The following is an 18,434-nucleotide window of genomic DNA, read 5'->3' on the forward strand; positions in this document are numbered from 1 at the left end:
AAATGCCAATGTCGTAAAAGACCAAGGCTGTGGAAATGTTGCAGATTAAAGGAGGCTAAGGAGACATGACAATTAAATGCCATACTTACGCCTGGATGGCCCAGTACTTCAGGGGGAAAATACTGTAAAGAACATTATCACAAGATTGGAATATGTTTGGTAGATTAGATGAAGGTATTATATTAGTGTATAAATTTATGAAGTTCATTACTATGTTTATGTAAGAGAATATCCCTGTTCTTCAGAGCCACACACTGAATATTTAGGGGCAAAGGGCCATGATGTATACCTTCAAATGATTCTGGAAAAACATTAGAGCTAGAGATAGATACCAATGAATAAAACAAATGAGTACACTGTTAACTAATAGGCAAATCCAAGTAGAAGGGTATACGGATGTTCCTTGTACTATTTTTGTAACTTTTTGTAAGTTTGAAATTATTTCCAAATAATATACTTAAAAAATTCTGACACATTCTTCATCTAGATTCCTCAAATGTTAACACATTTTAAGTTGTAATACACTTTTATATTGCCCAGGTGAGATGGACAGGGAGAATGGAGGTAAAACCTTTTTTGATGCATTGAGTACAGCTTTTAAAACTTTGGTTCATGCTACTGTTCCTTTGGGCTCTACCAGTTTATTATTCATTAACAGAGTATTGACTGGCAGGTCCCATGTACTGTGTACTATGGATGCATAGGTAGGGAGGTTTGAACTATTGCCAGGGGAGGGTGGGTCACTTACCAGAGCCCCTAAAAGTGTCTTGTGGCATTTCTGAGCTCTGGCTGGCTGACCCAGCATCTGCAGATTGACTCCAGGGTTGTTTGAACTATTCTGACACCCTAATATACAAAAGCGTACAGAGTATGGGACTATGTCTTTTGGAGAAGATGATAGATTGTCAGAGAGATGAATTGTCTCATCTAAAGTTTTAAAAAACCTTTTAGTTTAACATTTGTATTTAGTTTATAGTTTTACTTGAGGGGCTGTATCTAATTCTGCTTCCTAAATGTAAGAGGTTCTAAAGTTTTTTAGACTAACTTGGAAATTCAGTGTACTTCTAGTGTGCAGGTATTACAGGTAATAGTATATATCCTTTTCTCTTAGAAACTTTTGTTTTAAACATGGAAAGAGTGCCACCTTGTGGTAATTGGGGGACAAAAGCTAGAAAAATGTTAAGATGATCAGGATTGTTGGGACAAAATTTTACAAATCCTTACAGTAATATTATCTGGATTTTAATTAGAAAATGGTTGAATATCCTGAATACATTTTTTTTTTAAGCCATGTAGCTTCTCTCCTCAGTTTTTTGAAATGAAAGGTTCAAATGTACAGGTATATTGAAAGAGTAGTGTAGTTACCAGCTACTGCCTGTATTTGACAATTGTTAACGTTTTGCAACATGTACCTTCCTTATGTGTGTATGTGTGTGTATTTAACTGAACTGGTTGACAGTAAGTTGTTGACTCATGACATTTAACTCCTAAGTATTTCAACATGCAACTCTTAAAAAAACATTCTTCTCATAACCACAATATTATTGTTACATGTAGTAAAATTAGTCATAATTCCCTAGTGTCATCTAATAGCCTGTATTCAGAATTTCCCAGCTGTCTTCAAAGTGTCTTTTTAATTTTTTTGTTTGTTTTTTTGAGACAGAGTCTTACTCTGTTGCCCAGGCTAGAGTGCCGTGGCGTCAGCCTAGCTCACAGCAACCTCAAACTCCTGGGCTCAAGCAATCCTCCTGCCTCAGCCTCCCAAGTAGCTGGGACTACAGGCATGTGCCACTATGCCCAGCTAATTTATATATATATATATATATGTATATGTATATATTTAGCTGTCCAAATCATGTCTTTCTATTTTTAGTAGAGACGGGGTCTCGCTCTTGCTCAGGCTGGTCTCGAACTCCTGACCTCCAGCGATCTTCCCGCCTCGGCCTCCCAGAGTGCTAGGATTACAGGCGTGAGCCACCGTGTCTGGCCTCAGAGTGTCTTTTACAGTTTTCATAAGGTCTAGAATCTAAACAGATTTCACGTTACATTTATAGGTTACATCTCTGTAGTCTGATAGGAGTTTTTTTTTTTCCCCTCGAGAATTTTAGCATTTGGGGTAGATACTAAGTCAGGACGTGGTATAAGGGACTGATAACAGGGAATATTGTTAACTGAGAAATTGAGATTTTTTTCTGTGGAATGTTTTAACAAGCGTCACCACAAATCAATTTTAGAATTTTCTTATTATCCCAAAAAGAAATCCTGTATCCATCAGCAGTCACTCCTCATTTACCCTGAGGGGGTCCAACCTGACTCTGGAATCTGTGGCCTGGATTTTCTTTTCTTTTTTTTTTTTTTGAGACAGAGTCTCACTCTGTTGCCCAGGCTAGAGTGCCGTGGTGTCAGCCTAGCTCACAGCAACCTCAAACTCCTGGGCTCAAGTGATCCTCCTGTCTCAGCCTCCCAAGTAGCAGGGACTACAGGCATGTGCCACCATGCCTGGCTAATTTTTTCTCTATATGTTTTTAGTTGTCCGTATAATTTCTTTCTATTTTTAGTAGAAACGGGGTCTCGCTCTTGCTCAGGCTGGTCTTGAACTCCTGAGCTCGAAGAATCCACCTGCCTCGGCCTGCCAGAGTATTAGGATTACAGGCGTGAGCCACTGTGCCCGGCCTGTGGCCTGGATTTTAAAGCAGCTATTGTAAGTATACTCAAGGATGTAGAGGAAAATATGCTCATAATAAACGAACAAATGGCAAATCCCAGCAGAGAAATAAAAACTGTAAAAAGATCCAAGTAGGAATTGTAACAGCTAATATAAAAAATTTCCTGAATTGTTTAAATAGCAAAATAGAGATACAGAAGAGCCAATGAACTTAAAGACATTATCCAGTCTGAGGAACAGGGAGAAAAAAGATTGAAAAAAATGAATAGTAGCATTAGTGACCAGTGGGATAATATCAAACAGTGTAACACATATAATTGGAGTTCCAGAAGGCTCCCAGATCACATTAGTGCCACAGTGCTTAGACCTGGCCTTCAGTGCTTATCCGTAGTCCTTAGATTTAGCATCTAAACTAGAAAGATCTGATGTAAAAACTCACTCAAGACTTCCAGATCAAGATGATGGCCTGAGATCACACATAGGCTTCTTTTCCTTCCCAAAGTCATATTGACCTGGCAGAAGAAATATAAAAACTTCAGTGAACCAGGCTGGGCACGGTGGCTCACGCCTGTAATCCTAGCCCTCTGGGAAGCCCAGATGGGTGGATCGCTCGAGGTTAGGAGTTCGAGACCAGCCTGAGCGAGACCCTGTCTCTACTAAAAATAGAAATAAAAAAAAAAATTATCTGGACAACTAAAAATATATATAGAAAAAATTAGCCGGGCATGGTGGCGAATGCTTGTAGTCCCAGCTACTCGGAAGGCTGAGGCAGTAGGATTGCTTAAGCCTAGGAGTTTGAGGTTGCTGTGAGCTAGGCTGATGCCACGGCACTCACTCTAGCCCGGGCAACAAAGTGAGACTCTGTCTCAAAAAAAAAAAAAAAACTTCAGTGAACCAAAAGCTGAAAGAGAAAACAGGGAAGGGGGTCCCATCAGTAGATTAACAATTTTGAGTAATTTCTGGAATTGGGCATTTGGAGAAATCAAACAGAATAGAGAAGCCTGCAGTCCAGGACACTGAAACTCTGAATTACGATGTTCCCAGCAAAACTTTGGGACAGGAGGACTAAAAGCTCCAGCTCAGGGCTGGTAGGGGCTGGGAAGAGCAGACCACGGTGCTAGAGGAGTACCAGAACCCTCCTCTCCGGCATAGGGTGTGGCTGTGGTCTTTGCCCCTAGCCTCCTGCTGAGTTCAAACTCTCCTCTAAATAATGTTGGAAAATATGGTGCCTGGGGTTCCCAGCATGATGTTGGCATCAAAAAGAGAAGTGAACTCTGTGCCTAAAGTAACTTCAGACTGCAGTATGGTGTTGAGGAGGGAACCACACAGAGGGAAAGGCAGTCTGGCCCATCAGTGAAACAGATCTACTGGTCCTCACCTTGGTGGGAGCCGCCCGTTCCCCTCTTGTACAGCCAGAGGGGAGCCCCCTGTAGGCATGTGTCATCAGCACAGTTTTTAGCCAGTTATTTGAAGAGGAGAGGCCCCTGGATAGAACAGTGAGACTCCCACAGTTGTTGAGTTAACATGCGGAAGTCTGTACTATTAACCATTCTTATCCTTAAATAAGAAAGACCAAGCAGGACTTATTAAACATTTTAAAAATACCTTAAAAGAGCTTTAAAGAGAAATAGCAGAATGAAGCAGATCAAGCGAGCCCAAAGAAATAAAGTTAATGGCTTCACTACCAGTCTAGTAAAACTAAGCTGATCAGTGTCAAAAGTAGTGGTGTCAGTGAAATCTTAGGTATAGATCAGTCACAGTGACTTTCTCAGCCACTTAAAATTTGCATACAATACCCTGTGCATGCTTGGAGCTGGATTTAAGTGCTTTTCCTGAGATGGGGCGAGAACCTGATCCCTAACACAGGGCTGTGTCTCTTTGGAGCACTGGCCGTGACAGTGGGGAAGTGACATGACAGTGGGGAAGTGACAGTGGGGAACCGGGGCTGGCTTGCAATTAGGGAAGTAGCAGGAGACAGGAGGAGGGGAGTTGTATAATTCTGTGGTGGGAAACCTTTCTAAACATGACAGATTACCCAGAGCCATATAGAAAAAAAGGCTCAGACTTGACTATGTGTAATTAGAATTTTAAATTCCCTCAAAGTATCATAAATAAATGACACCATAAATAAATCACACGGAGAGAAATATTTACAACATTTAAACAAATACGTCAAGAGATTCTACACACCAGTAAGACTGGAACAATCCATTAACTAAATAAAATATATGAATACATAAATCAACAAAAGACCCGAGAAGGTTTGACTTAGTAAAAAGCAAAGAAATACAAAGTAAAACAAGGTGCCAGTTTTTACTTAGCAGACATGCAAAAATTAAAAAGATTGATAACATGGAAGGGGGGAGGAAAGAATCTTTTGTTATACTATTAGGAGTATGGATTGCCACAGCCTTTTTAGAGCATTGATCAAAATTTTGAAAGTACAGCAGTGGCTTAGCAATCCAATTCCAGAAACCTGTACCCTTCAGAAACATTCTTACAAGTTTGCAGATGTATATGTAGATATGGATGCTTGCTGCAGAATTGTTCATTACCACAACAACTTGAAAACAACTTGAAAACTACCTGGATTTTCAAATAGCTGTGCACAGTATATCCCTACTCTGGCTGCTGTTTCACCAGTGAGGATAAACCAGGCAGGTCTGGGTGTACTGGCACAGAGGAATGCCCTGGTGAAATACAGCAAGCCACCGACAGTAGAGTATGCCTTGTGCGTGTTACTTTACAATTAGAAACCAGTAAAAATTTTAAATACAGTATTATACTGAAATGGCATAATAACTAGATATAATAGTGTTCCCTAAAAAAATACTGATTTCAATGTGTTCTATACAATAAACTAAATAACTTGGTAACTTCTAAAGAAAAAGTCTGTATACTTGAGCCAGAACCTTCTAATGGATTGATTTAGGTCCTGTTGATAGTTTCACATGATCCCAGGCCAGGCGAGGTGGCTCATGCCTGTAGTCCCAAGCACTTTGGGAGGTGGAGGCGGGAGAATTGCTTGAGGGCAGGAGTTCAAGACTAGCCTGGGTAACGTAATGAGACCCTGTCTCTACAAAAAATAAAAAAATTAGCTGATCATGGTGGTGTGTGCCTAGTCCTAGATACTTGGGTGGCTGAGGTGGGAGGATCACTTGAGCCCAGGAAATCAAGGCTGCAGTGAGCTATGATTGTGCACTGCACTCTAGCTTGGGTGACAGAACAAGACTCTATCTCTTAAAACAAGGCCCTTCATCACTTTTTCCACTCTAGAAATGCATCTTCAGGTAGTATCTGGACAATAGTGTAAAGACATTCACTGTCTTTACACTAGGAGATTGTTAAACAAATCATGATATAGCCAATTGATGGATTGTTATGTGGCCATCAAAATGGTGCTGTAGATCTTTATTTATTGATAAAGATGTTCATTACTTACTGCTAAGCATAAAAGCTTATGAAGCAGTATAAATAGTATAATCCAATTTTTTCTTTAAAAATTATGCACATGTATGAAGTCTGAGAGAATATATGCCAAATGCAAATAATGGGTAATCTTATTTTTATTACCTTTTTCTGTTTTCCATACTTCCTTGAGCTGAGGTCTTGCTATGTTACCCAGGCTGGTCTTGAACTCCTGGGCTCAAGCGATCCTCCCAATTCAGCCCCCAAGTGGCTGGGGTTACAGGCATCTGCCACTATGCCCAGCTCTGTTTTCTATACGTCTTATCGTGAGCATGCATTACTTTTAGAATTAAGGGGGGAAAATTATATTTACTTTTTTGGGGGAAAATAAAAATGGATAAAAAAAATCAAAGAGAAAAGAAAAATAAAAATAGCAAACCATTCATTTGAAACTCAAGTGTGTCCTCTTCTATATCAGGAATTCTGGGTTAGGGACAAAGCTCTGGCTGGCTGCCTGGACACCTTGCCCACCCCGGTGCCCTGCCCCTGTGGTGTGGTTTTTTTGTGTGTGTGGTTTTTTTTTTTTTTGGAGACAGAGTCTTGCTCTGTTGCCCGGGCTAGAGTGCCATGGTGTCAGCCTAGCTCACAGCAACCTTAAATCCTGGGCTTAAGCAATCCTTCTGCCTCAGCCTCCCGAGTAGCTGGGACTACAGGCATGCTGGCGCATGCCCAGCTAATTTTTTCTATATATATTTTTAGTTGTCCAGCTAATTTCTTTCTACTTTTTTTTCAGTAAAGACAGGGTCCCGGTCTTGCCCAGGCTGGTCTTGAACTCCTGACCTTGAGCCATCCTCCCGCCTCAGCCTCCCAGAGTGCTAGGATTACAGGCGTGAGCCACCATGCCCGGCCAATGTGGTGTGGTTTTTAACAGACTGGGTACTCTTGTTTTTTCCTTTTCTCTAAAAATTTCACCTGCAGTTCAGTTGGAGGTACTTGATCAGATGCAAGACTGCCTAAGGGCTGTTGCCAGTACTCAAAAGAGTTTTCTAGGAGGCTGGGCGTGGTGGCTCACACCTGTAATCCTAGCACTCTGGGCGGCTGAGGCGGGTGGATCCTTCGAGCTCAGGAGTTCGAGACCAGCCTGAGCAAGAGCAAGACCCCATCTCTACTAAAAATAGAAAGAAATTAGCTGGACAACTAAAAATATATGGAAAAAATTAGCCGGGCATGGTGGCGCATGCCTGTAGTCCCAGCTACTTGGGAGGCTGAGGCAGAAGGATTGCTTAAGCCCAGGAGTTTGAGGTTGCTGTGAGCTAGGCTGACACCACGGCACTCTAGCCCGGACAACAGAGTGAGACTCTGTCTCAGAAAAAAAAGAAAAAAGAGTTTTCTAGGAATTTAGAGGACAGAAAAGGTTTCTGGATTTTAATTATTTTACACCTTCAAGAATCACAGGTTGATTGATCTTGTGTCCATGGTAGCTGCCTGATAACGTCTGCATGATTGATGGGCATATATAACCAGAGCCAGAATGGATTATTCTTGATTTGTCGGGGATGGTAGGTCCTTGGTGGTGGTAAGATTATGAATTCCGTTGTTAAACAAGTAGGGCAGTGCCCAGAATTGTTCAGAACAAAGTTGGTCTAATAACATTGAGAGTAGCAATTTATCTGATTTCTAGAATAAAAATAACATTGTAAGAATTGAGTTATAATTTGTAATTTTTAAAAAAGGAGATCATAGTAGCTTTTCTATTTGTTGTAGAATTGAATGTTGCTTTTTAGTTGAGAACAGTAGGTGGCAGTGTCCCGTATACAAGGAAAACTGAAGAGGAAGGAAACTGCTTTTAGAGGTTCTAGGGTTGAAGAGTAATGCTGCCTTCTTGTGAGACCATTATTAATCCTGCTAGATGGCAGTTTTGCTAACTAGTCTTCACAGTGAGAACTTAGACACAAACTCCTTTGTTTCCGGGGAGGAAAAGCCTGTTGTCATTTTTAATACTTTCTGTTTTATAGTGAAAGTACAGGCATGATTGTAAAGTTTTAAATCAAATTCCCTAGAGACAATTTTAATGCACTTTATTCTGTCTAAATATACCCACTGGCTGCCAGCTTCCCTTTTATTTAAAAGAAGTAGTAGTAAGATGTGACAATATTAAATATGTAGTGCCAGGGGCAGGAAAGTGCTGTTTAAGGAACAGCGATTATGTGAATTCTATGGCTATGAAAGAAGAGGTCAATAAAGAAAAAAGGATAAGAACAAAAGAAATGAATGCAATTTGAGATTTTATGATCAGGCTAAGATGGTCATGTAGGTTTTTTTCTTTTTTTTTGAGACAGAGTCTCACTCTGTTGCCCAGGCTAGAGTGCTAGGATTACAGGTGTGAGCTACCTGCGCCCGGCCTGGTCATGTAGTTTAAATGTTACCTGAGGATCAAGACACCAGATGTTATAAGTGAGCTGTAGTAAAGTTTGCTGACATTTGTCTTGTGTGAATTATGTCTAAAGATAAGTAGATGTGTCCTTTGTGACCAGACAAAAAAAGAGAACAATTTTTAGAAAATTTCAAGAGAGATAATACTCCTAACATTATTTGTTTGCTTACCTGTTTTAATTATAAAATATTTCTTGTCTGGCCATGGTGGCTCACGCCTATAACCCTAGCACTCTGGGAGGCGGAGGCGGGAGGATCGCTTGAGGTCAGGAGTTTGAGGTTGCTGTGAGCTATGATGACACCACTGCACTCTACCTGGGCAGCAGAATGAGACGCCATCTCAAAAAAAAAGTATATGTATATATATATTTCTTGCATAAAAATGGGTATAGTATAAATGAAAGGCATAACTTCTAGTGTTTTCAACATTAGAACTATTTCACCAAAACTGGAACTTCTGTCCTTACTCTTTATCTGTGTCTGATAATGCCAGTGAAACCCTGAATCCATGCATGTGTGATGTCATGAGAAGCCATGTTCCCTTGTTGGTTCCAGAGCTGCCCTTGCCTCCAGAGATGAGGATCAGGGTAGTGGACTCACCCACTGAGCTTGGTGGTTGCTTTGCCCTTAACCAGGTTGGATGGCTCATTTGACCCTTAGTCTCCAAGTTTAAATGTAGTCTGAAGTAGCTTGTACCTGAGACAGACTTCTAAAGGCTAATCCTTTGTGTATGAAGTGCTGCTTTGCTAGCCTTCCTGTCTCCAAGAGGATGAGGACTACATCTTTTTCTTTCCTTTATATTTTCAGCACCTGGAAAAAAGCCTGGTACAAAGTTAATACTTAATATGACATTTATTGAATTAATGAGTAAATTTTGAGCCCTTTTTATTTCATAGGCCTTGACTTTGTTAAACAATTTTGGAGCAATGAATGTGAGAAAGTTAACTACTGGCTACCAGAATTGGCCTGTTCTCTGCTCCCCCCAACATTTTATCTCATTTTTTATACAGCTTTAGATAACATTATTATTACTGTATATTTGTAATAATTATTGTACATATAATTATTATAAATATTCTAGGCTTTTGTTGTTCCTGAAGTGAATTCATGCCATTTAAAAGTATCAGAACACAAACTAACCAGCATTAAGTGAAAGGCATAATGGTATAAAGATTTCAGAAATGAAGATTCCTCATGGAACTAGGATGAGGAAGGTGATGAGCCTTCTAAAACAACAACATATCTATATTTTAGAGTCTTTGTTTAAATAGAGACAGGGCCCAGGCTGGAGTGCAGTGGCCCCATCATAGCTCACTGTAACCTCAAACTCCTGGGATCATATGATCCTCCCACCTCAGCCTCCTGAGTAGCTGGGACTACAGGCGTGTGCCACCACCACGCTTGGCTAATTTTTTCTTTTTTTAAAATAAGAGATGGGGTCTTGCTATGTTGTCCAGGCTGGTCTTGAACTCCTGACCTCAAGTGATACTTGTATCTCAGCCTCCCAAAGCACTGGGTTTACAGGGATGAGCTACCGCACTTGGCCACTTTAGGGTCTTGATTAAAAGCTAAGAATTTGTTATCTGGGGGAAGATTTTCTTGCTTATATGTGTCCTTGCATTCAGGTGTTCACTGTGCTGAATCCCTGCTACTAAGCATTCAGAATGGGAAAGAGTGTCATCTACTCAGAAACACCAGTGTCTGTGGTTACGATGTCCCTGACAACAAATAAATTCTGTCAATATGATACTAGCAAAAAACCCCCTCGGTAATGATTTCAGTATTGCTTTTTCTTACTGTTACCATTAGCTTGCGTAATTACACCTTTATTCCACTTTAAAGGCCTACCATGTGCCAGGTACATGGCTTCTGCCTCCGAGGTACTGTCAGCCTACTGGTAGAGACGGGTGTGTAAAGAGATGTGATCCTGCCGGCAGCAGCACATTACAAGGCTGCGTATAAGGCAGAGTCAGAACACTGAGAACAGGCAGCTATCTACTGGGGCAGGGGTTATAGGTAAAATCAGAGTGAAGGATTTGTCACCAGGTGGATGTAAGGACCTCTTCTGGCACTGAACCAAAAAGTGACTGGTTCCTGAGCTGTCCAAGTAACCAGCTGTGAGAGATTTACTGAACAGCAGCTACCAGCATGGCACCTTCCTAAGGCATTTCTCCCTTGTGCATGTATTTTAGAGCAGAACCTCCAAGGAGAATGTGACTTCCCCTTACATTTCTGGTTTCTAGGGGACTGGCCTGTGCTGGGCCTTCATCCTGGTGTCCCCAATCTATCTAGAATAGTACTTGCCATCCTACTGGTGTCCATTAAATACTTTTACAAAGTGAATGAAATTGCTCTAAAAAATTCATGTTATATAAGAAATAATTTGAGGAGTTATTGGTTTACTTTGTAAATACATTCCTTTGTAAAAAAGATTTTCCGTAGAATTAATTTAAAAAGCAGCTCCCGTAGGTGTTATATAATTATTTGTATAATTAATTTTACTAATTTACCAGTTTTCTGGTATTCCACTGTGTAAAGGAAGTCATGCTTTCATAAATACTTTAGATTAATAACCCTTATGATTGAAAGTTCACATTTTAATAGCAGTCAATGTGGTTTTGATTGGTTATGTGCCAACAATGTGTGTGTTTCTGACAATTGATTTACTTAACTTTTTGTTTCAGAATTAAGACACTGAGGAAGGAAGTCATCCAGAAATTGTGATTTTAACTTGGTATTTTCCTTAGAATGTAATATTGGTTAATACTTGGACTGAATATTCCTTTTTCCTTTTAAAATTTTCTATTAAAAATTTTTTAAAAGTCTTTGGGCAGGATAGCTTTTTTTGAATTTCATGTTTAAGTACCTCCTCTCTTTATCTTGTTTCTTTGGAACACAGCTATAAGAATAAATATTTAAACTTTGGTGGTCTTTTCAGATACAGTTAAAAAGCTCCAGGACCAAAAACATGACATGGAAAGAGAAATCAAGACACTACACAGGAGACTTCGGGTAGGATAAATCTTCATGTATGATCTTGTTAGAAAACGTAATTTTTGACATTTGAGGTGTAGTCACTGACCGCATTATCACTTATCTTAAGCTGTAGATGCAATGGTAATATTGGCCCCACTGGGCTTTGGGCAGAAAGCAAATGCTATTGTTTCAAATTGGGACTAGTGCTAGATTTGGGGTAGGAGAATGTACTACAGGTTGACTGTCCCTAATCTGAAGTCTGAAATGCTCCAAAATCTGAAACTTTGAGCACTGGCATGATGCTCAAAGGAAATGCTCATGGATTTTTGGATTTGAGATGCTCAACTGGTAAGTATAATCTAAACATTACAAAATCTGAAAAAATCCAAAATCCAAAACATTTCTGGTCCCAAGCATTTCAGATAAAGAATACTCAACCTGTGGTAATTTATGGGTGGTAATTTTAGAAAGATGGATTTAGGAAACAAGTGTTATATTTTGAAAAGAAAGTTTATTACCTTTGGATGATAAAGTATCCCAAACTAAGCTGCTTTCCTATGATTTTTGTTTTCTTTATTCTGTGGATTCAGTCAGCTTGCCAACAGCAGGGCCGCCATAATGCCTAGAGTGGGGAGAAAGCTAATCTTACAGTTTGGGTCATGCCACAGTTCTCAGGCTGCCTTCCTGATGTCAGAAAATCGCTTTGGGGGCAAGGGGGAACTGGGTTCAGGCGTGGCCCAGCTGTGGCTCTAGTGGAGGTGAGGCCCTGGGGAGACTTCCCACCCAGCCGCACCCGCATCCTCCATGGCTGTGGGAAGCAACAGACCATACAGTTCCTTACAGCCTCTTTGTATAATTTTGTCTGCCTATATTGAGTTTGTTGTTTTTCTTTTGGCTTCCTCTTCCTTTTCCTTTTCTTTGATTTTTTTTTTCCCTCCTCTTAGTCTTTGATGTCAGGATATTTATAGTTTTTTACTGTATGGTTCACATACCATTAATATACCTTCTTGAGCTTTTCAGAGGTAAAGCTTTGTAAATTTTGGATAATGTTTATTTTCATAAGACTGACTTTGAGACTTGCATGAGGAAGGGAGGCTTGACATTAGTTTCATTAATATTTATTGAGTACTGAGTGCCTGATGCCCCAGTAGGCAGATCAGCTAGAAAACCTTTTCCTCATTAAGAATAAGTTCACTAATAATAGCTGCATTGCCTGTTAGAAATAGGTAATAGCAATTCTCTGGGATAAAAAAATTTAATCATCATTTGGGAGTACAGTGCATTGTAGCAATCTAATCAGAAACGAATTTTATTGCTTTTAAATAAATCTTCATTGCTCTCTTTTGGAAATAAAAAGTTAGTTTTTTAATATAGGAAGAATCTGCAGAATGGCGGCAGTTTCAAGCTGATCTGCAGACTGCAGTAGTCATTGCAAATGACATTAAATCCGAAGCGCAAGAGGAGATTGGCGATCTGAAGCGCCGGTTACACGAAGCTCAAGAAAAAAATGAGAAACTCACAAAAGAATTGGAGGAAATAAAGTCACGCAAGTATGTTCTGAGAAACCAATGTGTACTTATTTTTCAGTAGAGAACGCTTAAATCCCAATTTTGTGATGTGGTATTACGGAAAGAGTGTGGAATTTGACACTTAGTAAGTTTGGATATGGTGGAAGTTACTCTACTTTTCTGGGCCTCATTTTATGATACATGTAAAATAGTGCAGTCTATATGGGTCTTTCAGAGGTATTGTCAGCGCCACAGCTCTGGAGGGAGCCAGAATGCTCCTGGCATAGGGTACATCATATTCTCTCCTTTCCCCTGTCCTCACAGTCCAGCCATGTGAACTAACATGAAGAGAAGTATCTTCAGATTCTAGCCTTGTGATGAAGTTGTGGACTCTGGAGCCTCTTACTAGCTGTGTGATCTTGGTCAGGAACCTTAACTTCCCTGAGCTTCAGTTTTCTCATCTTTAAAGTGGAGGCACTACTGCCTGTTTTACAGTATTGTTGAAAGGATTAAATAAGATAATATCTGCAGAGTGCTCAGGGTAATACTCAGTATACTTTAGTATTTGTGGAGTCCCAAGTAGAGAATGTAGGTGAGTTTCTCTCCGTCACTCACTTGAGGAGTTTTCACTTGTTTTATCATATAACCGTATGAATCTCCACGATAGTATTTTTCACCCCATCTAGCAGAGACTGTTGGAAACTTGAAAAAATTATTAGATGAAATGACATTTGTGATGTGCTCTGAGCTCCACAGTGATACTCCATCTACGATGGGGGCCCTTTGAGGTTTTTATTAAGAATTTGATTATTCCTTACTTTAAGTAATTCTTAAGTAGGTATAGGGAAAAAAATTCAAAAACTAACAGAGTATCTTTTAAAACCTACCTTATGTTATCATTGCCCAGCTCTAGTGTATGGCCCAGAGAAAAGTATTGCTAAGCATTGTTCATTGGCTTCCTTAAGCAGAACATGAAATGAGGCAGATTATTGTTTCTTTATTTGTATAAAACTTGTATTGCATTACTTTTTTTCCTGTGTGTTGTTAAATGAATAGTGTATCAGAAATCTTTATTCTCTAGTGAATAATTGAATGAAATTCTACTCTTAAAGGATCATTCCATTGGATCTCAGAAGCTCATCAGTCTTGAGACACATATTTAAAAGAAGAACCTTTTGAAAGAGGGTGGTACCTTGTAGAGTAGTAGTTCTCCCAGTGAGAGCTGCACATTGCTGGGCTAAGGCCCTTTCAGGGGGTCTACGAGTTAAACTGTTCATAATAATACCGTCATGCGGTTTGCCCTTTTCACTGGGTAGACTTTGGCACTGAGAGTGAAAAGCAAGTGTAAACTGTTGGTGGATCAAGGCCTTGGCACCAAATTGCACTGATGGTCATTGTATTCTTTGCCACACACTTGCATTTAAGAAAAAAATGCAGATTTCACTTAAAGATGTCCTTGGTGAAGCAATAAATTACTAATTTTGCTAATTATCAGTCTTCGAGTAAACACTTTTTAGCATTCTATATGACAAAATGGGAAGTATGAGAAAAGCACTTCTGTGTCTGCTGTATAACGAAGTATGGGCTGTCTTGAGGAAAAAGCTGCGTGATTGTTTTAGTTTGAGCTACTTTTCTTTTTTCGTGGAATGCCATTTTTGCTTGAGAATGACTGACAGACAAACTGCAGATATTCAGACTTTGGTATTTGGTAGATATTTCTTGCAAATGATTAAGCGAGCCTGTCACTTCAAGGAAAACAACTAACCGTATTTGTTGCCAGTGATAAAATGTGGGTATTCCAGTGGATTAGGATTTTGGAAAACATCTATCTATCATTGGTGAGCCTGGCAGCTCCTCACATTTAAAGAGTTTTCTGATGAGATCGTTGGTGATATTAACAAATGTGACTTTAAAATATATATATATATAGTATAATGACAGCCATTTGGAAAATTTGTGTAACTCAGTGAACCAATATTTCCTTCTGATCAATGAAAGATGTTAAATTATCATGTATGGGTAAAAGATACATCCAAAGTACAAAATTGAGTGGATTTTAATGGATAGAATAGGAAAAGTTCATTTATATAGTTTCAGATTCCACATGGAAATTAAATTTTAAGTTATTACCACTTGCTGCATTTTGGTGTAATATCAAAGAAGAATAACCACACTTATCCAAAGGCTATTAAAATATTCTTCCCTTTTCTATTTACATATCTATATGAGACCTGCTTTTTTTTCATATCGCAATAGATTGAAAACAGAAGAAATGAGAATCTAGCTTTCTTCTATTAAGCCAGACATTAAAGAAATAATTTAAAAATGTAAAGTGCTGTTATTCTTCTTACTAATTTGTCTTTAGTTTTGGAAAATGTGGTTATTTTTCATAAAAATATGTAATGTTAAGTCCTGTGTTCATTTTATTTTTAGATGAATTAAATATTGTTATGTATTTTGTAGTTTAAATTTCATTTAGTAGAAGATAACCCACATAAACAAAAGCTTTTGGAGTCTTTAGTCATTTGTAGGATGGAAAGGGTTCTAAGATCAAAAAATTTGATAATCATTGTTATAGATTCCTTATTAAAACTTTTAATCATGACAACTAGCTGAACTTGAGATCCTGTGGTACATCTTGAGGCAAAAGACTCTGCCAGAAGAGCCAAATGGCCACCAAAGATAAATTTTCCTAAGGACTGGCTTTATTTTGGTCTGTGTATGACATACGTGATAGTTATATGACACATACAGACTCTGCGATTAAACTCTTATTCCAAGTGAAAACATTTGTGTCAGTCAGCTCAGTGAATTAGAGTGGGCCAGAAATGAAATGGAATTGATCTTTTCAGATGACTCAGGATGCATCACACCGAGCTTCTAGGGGACTCATTACTAATATGGGTCTAAGGTTTTTTTCTATGTGGAGATTACAGCAGTTTTCTTGGGGTTTTTGTTTGTTTGTTTGTTTGTTTGTTTTTAAGAGCATGGGCTTCGGTTTCACTTCTTTGTATTTCCACATCTAAGCATGACATGTTAGCCAGAGCCAGTGTAATTACTCATATGTGCTGGTGAATCCCCCAGCTCCTCGGGAGGGTTGGGCCTTCTGGGCAGCACAGATCTGGAGATTCCCAGGTCTGAGTCAGGATCTCGGGAGAGTCTGCCTTCCATGTTACTGCTAATTGATTACTGATGTCCTAACCTTACACTTACTCAGATGAAGATGGAATTTGATGATTATTTAACTTACTTAGGATAACCTGATATAAAAATTTCAATATCATTTCCTGGTATTTACCAAGCAAATGAGAATATTAGACCAGGTAATTTACTAAGCTCAACTGATACGATTATTTAAAGATACTTTTTAATGCTTTTCAGTTGGGAGGGGAAAATGTGTATTTTTTAGTACATAGGTAAAAATGCTCTGGTTTTAATACTGTTTTCAGGCAAGAAGAGGAGCGAGGCCGGGTATACAATTACATGAATGCTGTTGAGAGAGATTTGGCAGCCTTAAGGCAAGGAATGGGACTGAGCAGAAGGTCCTCAACTTCCTCAGAGCCCACTCCCACTGTCAAAACCCTCATCAAGTCCTTCGACAGTGCGTCTCAAGGTAGCTGATTTCCTGTACCTTGTGCCATGGGCGTGTGGTGGTATTCACTTACCATGTGTTCTCTGGCCTAGTTTGATATTCTTTACCGTCTTATTCTCTTAATCTCATTAACTTTTGTATAATATTGATGAATTAGACTTAATATAAGGTACATTTTAACAGGAAATTTGAGATGTATTTGACTTCAGAGGTGTTGGTCTCAAACTGGTGCCTTAACCCATACAGAGATGTGTCTTTTCTCCCTAGGTGGATCACACACACTCCTGTAACTATAAGTATCTTCTTTCTGCCTAAAAACTTCCAGATGCATAACTTCAGCTCTTCCCTTCCTGTGAGCTCCTCAGTTCTGTATATCCAGATGCCTACTTGGCATTGACACTCAGGTATCTTCTAGACATCTTTTATGTCCAAAACCAAACCCTTGTCTCCCAGCATCAGCCTTTCCTTATGTGTAAGTGGCAGCACCACTCACCCAGTTACTTACGCCAGAAATCTAGGAATCTTCCTTAAGTTCTTCTTCTCCTCACCCCTACGTCTAGTCCTTACCAGCAAGTCCTGGCGATCCAGCCTCCCACACAGGTGTGTTTGCTTATCTACTCCTCTCCACCTCTGGTGGCACAACCTTTAGCTCAAGCCACCATCAACCACTAATTTCAGTAACCTCCTGATTACCTCCCTGTTTTATTCCATGACAGAAAGATCTTTTCTTGTTTAAAATCTTTTTTTTTTTTTTTTTTTGAGACAGAGTGTCACTTTGTTGCCCTGGCTAGAGTGAGTGCCATGGCGTCAGCCTAGCTCACAGCAACCGCAAACTCCTGGGCTTAAGCGGTCCTACTGCCTCAGCCTCCCCAGTAGCTGGGACTACAGGCATGCGCCACCATGCCCGGCTAATTTTTTTTCTATATATATTTTAGTTGGCCAGATAATTTCTTTCTATTTTTAGTAGAGACGGGGTCTTGCTCTTGCTCAGGCTGGTCTCGAACTCCTGACCTCAAGCAATCCACCCGCCTCAGCCTCCCAGAGTGCTAGGATTATAGGCGTGAGCCACCTCGCCTGGCCTAAAATCTTTTAATTGCATTACTATAGTTGGGGTGAAATTCTGATTCCCAGATGCCTGCATGATCTGGCCCCTGCCGACCCCTTACCTCATTTGAACCACTCTTCCCCGCTTGCCCCAGTCCTGCACTGCACGTGGGCTCTGGATCGAGCCAGGCTCTGCCACACAGGGCCAGCCCTTCCTCTCCGCCTAGAAGCTTGCCCTCCCCACCCTCACATACCTGCCTCTTTTTCACATCTCTAACCTCCTCAGCTCTGGGAAAGGGAAAGGGATGTAGTTTTTAAAACAATTAATTGTAATATGTTCTTAAATTTTTATCTAGAAATTCTTTAAACTTTGTAGCAGGCTATTGGAATCTATATTCTGTGATTATACACAAATGAGTTTTCTTTGATTTAAAATAGGAGCAAAAGTCACATGTATATGTTATATTCTAGAAGGCAGTTAGTATCTTCCAATGTAAAATGGTATATAGTCACAGAACCTGAAGTTCTCGTACATAATACTGGCAACAAGTGTATAAAGGTAGATATACAGAGTTTTTAATATAGCATTGTTTGAAAAAATGGAAAACCTAGATGTTGCTTAAAATGCCCATTAAAAGGATTAAGACAATTATGACCCATTAATATAGTCATAATTCTTCTAGTTATATATGCAAAAGAATTGTAAAATAGGTATTCAGACAAATATAGGTGGTCCCTGACTTACAGTGGTTTGACTGTAATTTTTGACTTTATGATGGGGTGATACTGGGGGGCATCTTTTAATAAG

General features: G+C 39.5%; 1 protein-coding gene across 3 annotated transcripts in view; it reads left to right on the top strand.

Moving 5' to 3' along the window:
- The window catches only part of SPECC1L (sperm antigen with calponin homology and coiled-coil domains 1 like), a 142,406-nt gene that overhangs the window by 57,681 nt on the left and 66,291 nt on the right, over nucleotides 1-18,434 (top strand). For all 3 annotated transcript variants that reach the window (XM_045534215.1, XM_045534216.1, XM_045534214.1), the window contains 3 exons: nucleotides 11,445-11,518; nucleotides 12,857-13,032; nucleotides 16,440-16,603. In XM_045534215.1, the coding sequence (XP_045390171.1) occupies nucleotides 11,445-11,518; nucleotides 12,857-13,032; nucleotides 16,440-16,603 (414 nt within the window). The remainder of the gene's footprint in view (nucleotides 1-11,444; nucleotides 11,519-12,856; nucleotides 13,033-16,439; nucleotides 16,604-18,434) is intronic.

Source organism: Lemur catta, chromosome 21 (assembly GCF_020740605.2).
Source record: "Lemur catta isolate mLemCat1 chromosome 21, mLemCat1.pri, whole genome shotgun sequence".
NCBI classification, from domain to species: domain Eukaryota; kingdom Metazoa; phylum Chordata; class Mammalia; order Primates; family Lemuridae; genus Lemur; species Lemur catta.